General features: G+C 40.7%; 1 protein-coding gene across 2 annotated transcripts; it reads left to right on the plus strand.

The window, feature by feature from the left end:
- Nucleotides 1–1,737: 1,737 nt before the first annotated feature.
- LOC110486559 (annexin A2) lies at nt 1,738–8,274 on the plus strand. 2 transcript variants are annotated; one of them, XM_021558269.2, is made up of 13 exons: nt 1,738–1,940; nt 4,438–4,504; nt 4,688–4,790; nt 4,969–5,063; nt 5,214–5,327; nt 5,823–5,913; nt 6,015–6,094; nt 6,527–6,586; nt 6,676–6,766; nt 6,880–6,975; nt 7,115–7,173; nt 7,413–7,523; nt 7,626–8,274. In XM_021558269.2, the coding sequence occupies exons 2-13, from the start codon at nt 4,457–4,459 to the stop codon at nt 7,686–7,688; spliced, it is 1,011 nt and encodes a 336-aa protein (XP_021413944.2). In that variant the 5' UTR covers nt 1,738–1,940; nt 4,438–4,456; the 3' UTR covers nt 7,689–8,274. The 2 variants fall into 2 exon arrangements, with proteins under 2 accessions (XP_021413944.2, XP_021413936.2); XM_021558261.2 differs by having other exon boundaries at nt 1,804–1,950.
- Nucleotides 8,275–10,919: the final 2,645 nt, after the last annotated feature.

The following is a 10,919-nucleotide window of genomic DNA, read 5'->3' on the forward strand; positions in this document are numbered from 1 at the left end:
CACAGGTGGATTGTATTTATCATCATTAGTCATTTAGGTCAACATTGGATCATTCAGAGATCCTCACTGAACTTCTAGAGAGAGTTTGCTGCACTGAAAGTAAAGGGGCTGAATAATTTTGCACGCCCAATTTTTCAGTTTTTGATTTGTTAAAAAAGTTTGAAAAATCCAATAAATGTCGTTCCACTTCATGATTGTGTCCCACTTGTTGTTGAATCTTCACAAAAAAATACAGTTTTATATCTTTATGTTTGAAGCCTGAAATGTGGCAAAAGGTCGCAAAGTTCAAGGGGGCCGAATACTTTCGCAAGGCACTGTACATACATATACATACGTACGTATATATGTGTATATATATATATATATATATATATATATAGTTGTTTAAAAAAATTGTGGGTATTAATCAACTCTCACCCCCCACCCCCATTCTTGAACACAAACACTTGAAAACACTTGTGCTTTTTATAAACCAAATTGTTTCTTTTTTCTAGGAAGACAACAGTAGTGAGCCACCATGGGGGGGTTTTATACTGAATATTTTCTAAAAATGGGGAGGGGGGAGGTTTGCAATGAACTGTTCTGACTTTTGGAGGATACACAGAAGGACCATACTGAACCAAAAAACAACAACATTTATATTTGAATTAGGATAAAGAATTGCATCCTTAGAATAAGGATAGACTAATCTGGCTGACTGTACCTGGAATATGTTGACCTCATATCTAATCTACAGTTGTATGTTTCATACACAAACTACTAAAACGTGGTTTACACTGCACTCAATCGTGAGTTCAGATTTGCCGGTGGAATTGACTTTGATCGTCTCTAATGTATTTCACCTATATGGTATTTAGGATGATAAACTGTTGCTACCAGCCAACTCCACCAGCAACACTGACACCAACCAAAACCTCCTTTAACAAAAAGTCAACCTTTTTAGAACCGTTTTTGAGCTCACCCCTTGACCATGAAGCGACTATTATGTAAGAATGGAAATTATTTGACTGGATTCAAAAGGTGTTTCCTTGTTTGAAATACATATTTAAAAATGTGTTTTTTTTCTTTATATGCTACATATATTCTATAGGAAGAATTTGTATAAATATTTGATCTGTTCTGAAAAAAGAAAATGACTTTTAAGGTTAATGTTGTAATTTTATTGTCTTTTTATCATTTTTATTTGAGTTACAATTATTGTTAATTTTGTGTATTGTTTATAAATGTTACAGAAATCTAGAGTGGCTTGGAAGTTGTTATTGGTGCGTGTGTGTTGGGAGGGGGTCGCCCTCTGACAGGTGTGGAACATTCTCTGTGTGTGTGTGACAGTGTGTCTGATATCCAACTTTCCACATGAAAGTACTGGATACACAAGTCATTTTATTATAGCTCCATCTATCTTACCATGTATTGGTTTTACTCCAGGTTTTATCCATTTCCTATCAGATTGGTGAACTAAACTAACGGCCAGGTAGGCTTATTGCACTTATGAAAAAACCACAGGAATTTCACATGTGAACACGTGAAGTGTTCCAAAAACACATGCTTTCATGTGATCACATGTGATCATATGTGAAGTTAATGTGATAACACATGACAACATGTGATAACATGAAACTACACATGTGAAAACGTGATCACATGTGAAGTGTTCCAAAAAACACGTTTTGACGTTTGAAATGTAATGTGAAATCATGTGATTTTTCCACCTGTGAAATCGTGGTTTTTATGTAAGGGAGTCCATAGCCAGGAATTTCTTCAGCCAAGATAGCCTACCTGTCAATAGAGACACGCCCATGGTTATAAAATGAATGAGTGAGTGCTTCAAGTCCACCATAGCCATATCCCACCTGTCCCGCTGCAGCCACACCAGGTTGTCTTGGAAATAGACTAAAACATCAAGTAATTTCAGAGACCTCCTGTCAAGCGGATACGAAACGGTACTATCAGGTGCGTTTCATTTCATTATGCTGTATAATGACAAATTGTTGGAGACATATTTTTAACAATGTATAATCCTTGATTTATTTAGTTCATAATTGTATGTTTTATTTTTGTAAACGATATGGTGATAAGCGACAAAAAAAAAACGTTTGGTTTCCCTGCGTTTTTTCACATTGAGTAATTTCTAGATTGGTGGGCTAGACAGTTGTAGGCAACATCACCAGAGACGAGATAAATTTAGAGTCTGTAGAGTCAGGTCGGAGGACTATTTGCTTGCTCTTACCAGATGTTGGATTTTTGTGATATGCAATGCAAGCAGAAATGACACAACGCTGAAATGTAATTTGTACGGAAGAGTATTAGGGCTGAAGAAAAAAAGAGCAAGGGGTGGCGTTACTTGGATTATATATATTTTTTGCAGGCTAGTACTTTAAAAAACGAGCTAAATATTTATAGAATAACGTGGCACAGTTTCGTGAATAAAGTGTCAATATTTCTAGAATAAAGTGGTAATATTTCGAGAAGTGCGGCGGGTTGGGTGTGTATGCATGTAGGTGTGTGTGTGGGGGCGGTTAAAAGTAGGGGCAAAACAAACAAATGGCATTCAATTTAATGATATAATACACTCGTTCAAACAGGCGCCACTGTGCACTCACGTTTATCAATCTAATGATCTAATATCTCGCACGAACAAGAACTGGGGTTGAGTCCCGGTCAGTCTGCCCTCCGAATTCGCTACAACGTTCTGATGCGTAGCCTAGGGGAACGCCTGGCAAAAATCTGCATAATGGGTACTATTAACTACTTTATCCATGATGCTTTACTGATAGTAGTATTTCCGCCTTATGGCAACTATACTTCTAACGATAGGCTAGTAGGATAGGATAACACACTCAATAAAACGTATTATCTTGGGATCCTGGGTAATATGCGTGTGTATGTGTCCAATGTCAAACTGCTCTCAAAATTCGCTACAACAACGCTATTCTCAGCACACTATAAACCTATAGCGGTTCATTAGATTGAGTACCTTAATTAACCTGTAGGCTAATCTTACATTACAGTGGGCAAGTGAAAGTAAATGATAGGCCTATCCAACCGCTGCGGGAGGAATAAACAATGAAGCGTGGGTTTTACGCAAATATCTGTGGGAGCAGGCAAGTCAAGGACATCTCATGCATGCGCAAACCAGCTAATCTGGGGCGCTGTTTGAATATATTCATGGTTGATTCACCCTTTCTAGAAATAATCATTGGTCTAAATATAGGCCTATTAGATACATTATGATAGGCTATAAAGAAATAATCACTGATCTGACATTACTTGATTGGTAGGCTAGCATAATATCTCCTTTCACTATCCGTCTATCGGTGATGTTTTCAAGGATGTGAGGAATGAAGGATGCATATCCCAAAACAGGGACATCCGTTAAAAACTATTTGTCTCAGCTATACGGCTAATTTAGGCTACCACTTGTTCACATTATAGAGGCTAGAGGCTAGACCTGACTGTTAGATTATATTAATGGAACGTAAAATTACTGTCGCAGACGGCGCTTTACCCAAACCTCTGCCCCGTTGCTATGCAAGGTCCATGACAGGGATTTGGCCTACTTATAATAATATGGTTATTATGTGCTAAAAGATAAAGGATTTCCTTGATACTAAAGCCAATTCTAAAGTATAGTTTCACCAGGTCATCTAATTGCAGGCAAATCAATGGTGGCACGCACAGCAGCAGGGAGTAAGGGAGTCATGCAGTTAACCAAATCACCTACTTTAATCTTGAAATATAACTGCGACTTTATTCTCACAATCTTGACTTTATTCTCACAATCTTGACTTTATTCTCAAAATTACATTTCGATTTTATTCTCCAAAAGTTGCCACTTTATTCTCAAAATATTGTCACTTTATTTTAGAAATATTGCCATTTTATTCTCGAAATATTCCCACTTTTAAAAACTACTATAGTAAAAAATATATATATATATACAAGTATCACCACTTCCCTTCACTTACCCCTAATACTCTTCCGTACATTTGCGACACTAGAGGGCAATGAAGTTAAAGTATTTTGGATGGATTTCACCGACCGTTGTGGCCCTGTTCAAAAACGTTATATTCCCTCCCTTCTTTCCTTTGGTAATCACTGACTTGTTTGTGAATTGATACATGAAGACAATGTTTCTTTTGCATAAAATATCTAATGTCTGTTGTTTGGGTACCTGATTTATCAATGGTAAATGTATCAATGCAGAGTTGGACAACTGAACTGCGGGACAGTGGATGCATATTGATACGTGAATTGAAATTATGGCATCATGGTATTTGGGAATTATCTTGAATAAATCCTTGCTAACAACCAATCAGCATCTAGGATTCAAACAGTCCGTTTTGTAATATATAATATTGCATTGAATATTTGAAATATTTGTATACATATTAAATGTCAAATAACCCCAAAACTAATTATGCCTAATCTCCATCGCAGTTACTCTGTCACTCCCATCATGGAAGCTCTGCAGAAGTCTATGCAAAAAAACACTCCCAAAGCCAGTGTAAGTCAACCTGCATCTCCATAGTCTGAAGAGACTTTCTCCTCATCTCCTCTCCTTCTGGACTAAACTAAAAGGATGGAATGGATAAACGCAACATGACGGAACCTAGACAGTAAATGTCAGTGATAGAGGTTTACTGTAGTGACTCAGTGACACCACCCCTCTCTCCCCTGTCTTGTCCAGTCTCATGCGATGTGGTGGGGTACACTGGGCACTGTGCGACCCTTCCCCAACTTCAACTCAGAGAAGGATGCCCGCGACATTCAAACTGCCCTGGAGAGCAAAGGTACTATTCAAGGATGGAATGTCCGCTAATGAAGTATATCACTACCATAGCTCATTGAAAACAATTTGTTGCCTGAGAATTTCATCAATCTGATGGTGTGAATGTTTGAAGTAGTTAATATTGTACATACATATTGGATGAGGTATTCAAAATATGTGTGTGTGTTATCGTGTATTAGACAGTGATGTGAACACTTTGGTGAGAATCCTGACCAATCGAAACAATGTTCAGAGACAGAGCATCGCAGAGTCCTACCGTAACCTCACACAGAAGGTAACTCCGTGGATCTGTCAGCCTACCATTTTGTGGATCTGTCAGCCTACTTATTGACTACTTTTACATCTATAAGGGGACTGGGGGAAGGGATGTGATATATGGCATTGGAACCCAGCCCAACAGTCTCTATCTACCCATACTCTGTAGGATGTATGTCCTGCCCTGAAGAAAGCTCTGTCAGGGGGGCTGGAGCAACTCATGCTGGGGCTGATGATGACCCCCTCTCAGTTTGACGCCCATCGCCTCAGACAGTCCATGGAGGTGAGAGCAGATCACCTGTTATTTCAATGATCATTGTAATAAGCATGTAATACATGTTATTTGTATTTTTAGGTGTGTAATTACTGTATGTACTGTAATGTGGTTTGAATGAATGTGTGGGTCTTTGTGTGTGTGTGTGAATGAATCAGTGTTGTAGTACTCGAGCACAGGACTCGGACTTGACTCAGACTCAAGTCACGATTTTCATGATACGCAACGCGACTTGGACTCGATCAGTGGTGACTTTGTTGTCAGAAAATGTCTCTCTTTTTCATAATGTAACAACAGCAAACATTAGATAGCTTAATTATCTATTTAGCCTTACAAATGTGCCACACTGTAATGATATTTAACTTTAAAATGGTTTGACAACTACATTTAGAACACCAAGGGACTCGTGACTCAAGTATTTGGGATTCCACTTGGACTCAACATTTAGTGACTTGGCTACATCACTGGAACAAATCACTTTAAATGTGTAATTGTTTGTTACAGGGTATTGGTACAGACGAAGAGAGTCTATTGGCTGTGTTGTGTACCAAATCACCACAGCAGCTTAAAGATGCCACTATTGCCTACAAACAGGGTGAGAATTACTGTCTGTGGGTAACACATACACTCTTGCAATACACACACACACACACACACAGTGTGCCCTACTGTAGTCTTATACTGCTTTGTTTACAGAGTTTGGACGTTACTTGGAGAATGATCTTATCAGTGAGACTAGTAAAGACTTCACTAAGCTGGTACTGGCCATACTCAAGGTACTGCCACTCTTCTTTTAGCAGATTCTCATTCTGGTCTTAGACTTGATGTCTCAATATTGCAAACTACGTAGAGTTCACTAAGAAAAAAAGGTGCTATCTAGAACCTAAATGGGTTCTTCGGCTGTCCCCATAGGAGAACCGTTTGAAGAACCCTTTTTGGTTCCAGGTAGAACCCTTTCCACAGAGGGTTTTACATGGAACCCCAAAGGGGTTCTACCTGGAACCAAAAGGGTTCTCTTTTAGGGACAGCTGAAGAACCCCTTTGGAACCCTTTTTCTAAGAGTGAATGCTACATACGCATAGTAAGTTAGAGTGCCTTGTCAAGTTTTCACCCCCTTGCACAGAGTAAGCTGTATAGATCAGTCAGAGAAAAATAATGTCCTAATTTAAACTAAGTAAACGGTGCCATTTGTGCTTTAATACCAACAGAAGGAGGAGCTGAATTCAAAGGAGATGGTTGATTATCAGCTCATTTACCAGGATGTTAAGGTGAGTGTTCTTCCTCAAAGCCCAAAATTACCTCAAAAGTTCCTTCAATTAGGCAGTACTCTTGATATCCTTTGTGTGTGTGTGTGTAGGCTCTGAATGATGCTGTGAATGGTAAGAAAAAGGACCCAGCCCCCTGGATTCAGGTGTTAACCACGAGAGACTCAAACCATCTCAACAGAGGTAACAAACCAATTTCTCTTTCATCCGTTCGCTGTCTCTCCTCCTAGCCCTGGTATGGCTGTAGCCTCCATTACCCCCCTTCCCCTCTCTCTTCCCCTCTCTCTATCTCTCAGTGCTATCCAGGTTGGAGGATCTGAGAGGGGAGACTGTGGATAAAACAGTACAGAGTCACTTCTCTGGGGACCTGAGGCTTGGCTTCCGCACTCTGGGTATGACAGTTTGTCTCGCACAAAGCAATTGAACAAGGCTATCAAATTTTTCAAATGCTCATATGTGTTTTTGTGTGTGTGTGTGTGACAGAATAACAAACATGAATTAACAGTATGTATTGATTCTTTCCATCTGTAGTTGGCTCCATCCCAAGTATTCCTTTGTTTCTGGCCCAGCGTCTACACAGCAACATTAAGGTGAGTTTCATGTCATATGATGGTCTACTCCACATTCTGTTACAGTGACTCTACTCCAGACTCACACTGGCTACATGACTATTCTTGTTGTGCTGTGAGGTGTAGTCGGCAAGTGTAGTGGCCATTTCGATCTCGTAAGACTATCGATTTCTGTGCCTTTGTGTCAGGTCTTGAGGAAGAGTTTTCTGTAAGCCAGATTCATTCCAAATGTGTATGTTTATTGTGTATGTGTCCTGCAGAAAGGCAGTTTAGTGCAGGGGATTCTTATCAGCCACAGTGAAGAGGACCTCCTCTGTGTGAGAATCGAGTATCGCAGACTGACCAACACTTCACTCTACTCTACATTGCAGGTGAAGACATATGCACGCGCACCAATACATTGAATAGTCATTCTGAAAGGTTTGTTGTTTGTAACGCTGTCATAACTACGCCCCACTCTCTCACACCCACAGAAAGAATACAAAGGAGAGATGCAGCAGGCTCTCCTAGCCTTGTGTCGATCTGAAGACCTGTAGAGGAAGAATACCTTTTAACCTACACACGTTGTTGTAACCTAAGAACTGGTATTATGTCTCTCCATTAAACAATTTACACGTCTTTGATATTTCAGCATATTTTGCCATAATTCTACCATGTCTATTTCACCCATAGTGCTAACCATTATGATCGGGTAATTGGCCTTATAGCAACCGAATTTCAAACATCTCACACCTTTGTTTCTACTTCTATGAATATCATCCAGTGTGTGTGAGAGTTGGTGGGGAACAGGGTCCAGGCGCTTCAAATTCTAAGTGTCTCTCTCCCTCTGTTCGTCCTAATCCCAGGTCAATGTTAGCCAGGAAGTATTAATATCCCTCAAGCATCTCATAGCTAGCATCTCAGACTCCCCTCTTCCCCTCCCCACCATTACCCACTGATTCAATCGGTGTTAATCAAATGTGATGTTGGCAGCCTTGGATGTTTGTGTGAGTCGAGACAAAGAGTTTGGATCCTATGATGAGACGCATCAAAAACCACATGTAACTGTTCCTTAATAATGCAACTTTGAACTTGTACAAAGTTCAAAACGATAAATAATAAAAGTTAGTTTTAAACATAAAAGGTTTGACTGCTGACTGGATCATGAAAATAAACACGGGTTTGTTTCACTTGATGGGTCCCAGGCAAATTCCAAAAGCTTAGTTGGGGTCATGTCATTAAAAAGTTGCTTAACCACTGGCTAATTTCTTGCATATGTGTTCCATGTCCAGCTATTGAAAAGTGACACCCTGATAGTGAATGACTGGCTGTCAGGATTACAGCTTTGTCAACCAACAGTAAATTGTCTCCCTTCTCCATATTGAATGAGCTCACTTTTGAGACCATGTACATTCTATATCAGGGACTGTTCTTCAACTTCCGACATTTGATTCTTGTCCATTTTTTTGGTCTCACCTTCCTCCATGTCTTTTATCTCCATTTCTCCGACTGATTTACAACTTACAATGACTGTGGTTTCTAAACTGGGAAACATTTATTAGTAGTAGTTTTGGGGGTGAACTCTTAAGAGGGGATGTTTCATGTCCATAGTAGCAATAGCAGTGTGTGTGTTTGTGTAAGAGATATAGTTAGAGTGGGTGTGCATGTGTGTGTCAGAGAGAAAGTGTGTGTGAGTGTTTGAGATAGATTCTGACAGACATACGGAGTTGAATAATAGGTTTATAAGGCCTTGGTCAGTGGAGGAGCCTTAAAATAGGTTAGAGGAGCGGCATCGGAGGTGAGAGTCTCCAACCTTTCCACCAAATATAAAACCACCCACCCTATGATAGTCTGAGTTTGGCCTCTCTCTTTTCACCCCTTTCTCTGTCCGCCCATCTCTCTCCCCATCTCCTTCTGGGCTCCAACTCATCCTCCTTGAGCTTTTCTCCAGAAAGACATCCACGTTTATTTATTCGCCTTGTGAGCCTAACCAAACACAGGCAATATGGAGGCCATCAAGAAGAAGATGCTGATGCTGAAGATGGATAAGGAGACTGCTCTGGAAGCGGCTGACCAGTCCGAGATTGACAAAAAGGCAGCTGAGGATAAGAGCAAGCAGGTGGGGACACCTAGCCCAGCTTAGCCTAGTATTCTCAGTATAATTCTAGTTAGTAAGTAATTAGGTGATTCTAACTCATACACAGTCGATTAACTTTGCTAACACAAGTAGGCCAACAATTGCTAAGATGCTAACCATAGCTTGGTTAGGGGAGGTCAACTGAAGGTTAATCTTGAGGCCTTACAATAGAGCTCAAATTCAAAATGAGTCTGTCAACACTGAATTTAATAAGAGTATTTAAAAGCAAATCATTACTTTGAGAAGGCAAGCAACCGACAAGGACAGACAATAGTGTTACACAGCAGTCCAGGTACGAAAGCTGAGAGCCTGGGGATATTAATACCCACAATGCATTGACACTGTAACCCCTCAACACATTCATTTGGCTACTCATACTTGTGGATGTTTGGAATCAATTGCTCAACAGAAGCGACCAATCAGTATACATAACATTCCAAAAGAGTCTTGTTCACTAAGTAATGAACCGAAGCCCGGAATATGTGCTACCTAACATGATTGCTTGCTCTAAAGGCCATGTCTAGGGCGTGTTCGTCATAGGGTGTGTTCGTAAATTAGTGCAAAATAACTGATGAATTTACGAACGCTCAACACCCATTGAATATGGTCGGTGTCAGTAAACATTGGCAAAAAAGCTTAAGATTTATTTTGCCAGCAGCACAGTTACAGTCACCAACGCTCTGGATAACATGAAAACAGCCAAACCAGCTCTGCTAGAGCAAGTAAAATGGTCAGAGTGAGGTGTTCTCTCATTTATGTCTGGAAGTAGCTAGCAAGCTAGCTAACTTTAGCTAGTTAGCTTGGGTGCTTGAATGCCGTTGTTAGGTCAGAACGCTCAGATCAACCCCGACTCTTCGGCCAGAGACACTACGAGAGTGGAAAGCTCTGAATTTACAAACGGACAATCTGACAAAGCTCTGAATTTATGAATGCCCAGAGCGCACTCTGAGTGCTCTTTGGCACTCCAGAGTGAATTTGCAAATGCACCCATAGAGACAATGCTGTTAAACCCCCCTGCTGGTTCATACCATGTGGTAGATAGGCCCTGAAGAAGAAAAGCAGTAAGAGACCTTGAGAGGAACCAGAATCCTCAGTGAGGATAAAGATAACACATCATCTATGCCCTGGCTCGTGTGGCATCTCAGACAATCTAATGGCATAATGTCATGACTTGTGGTCTCAGTTGTCAGGACAGAATATCCCTTCAGTCTTTAGTTAGTCTCGAGGGACAGAGACACAACAAGACATTAGTGAGGCAGGAGACATCCACAGTCAGGTGGAGAGATCTACATGTACTGCAGGGGCCATGACAAACCATGGCGTGTGGCGTTCTGTAACCACACAACACAAAGCAAAATGGCCATCCAGGGTCAGCTATAAAATATATACTGCTCCCCCTCCTCCCCTACCAACTGGCAAGCCCCACCCCCTGCAGTGGCATTTTGGTGCAAAGTCTCTCGGCATCCAAGAGGGGGTGAAATTGATTTAGACAGGGTGTCACTTTGCAAGGGTGTCACTTTGCACTTTACAAGCCCCCCCCCACGCACCCAATGGGGGATTAGTGTTAATAGTGTCGCCATGTCAGTGCTGTTATCACTCCTGTCATCATTGTGTTCCCAGTGACTAGGGAGAGTGTAGTGGGGACGGTTAA

This window comes from Oncorhynchus mykiss, chromosome 2, assembly GCF_013265735.2.
Source record: "Oncorhynchus mykiss isolate Arlee chromosome 2, USDA_OmykA_1.1, whole genome shotgun sequence".
Classification (NCBI taxonomy): Eukaryota; Metazoa; Chordata; class Actinopteri; order Salmoniformes; family Salmonidae; genus Oncorhynchus; species Oncorhynchus mykiss.

Coding starts and splice junctions, on each gene's coding strand:
- LOC110486559 (XM_021558269.2), top strand. CDS start 4,457: ATGGAAGCTCTGCAGAAGTCTATGCAAAAAAACACTCCCAAAGCCAGT. Junction 6,587..6,675: donor TCATTTACCAGGATGTTAAG/GTGAGTGTTCTT, acceptor GTGTGTGTGTAG/GCTCTGAATGATGCTGTGAA. Junction 6,767..6,879: donor CTCAAACCATCTCAACAGAG/GTAACAAACCAA, acceptor TCTATCTCTCAG/TGCTATCCAGGTTGGAGGAT.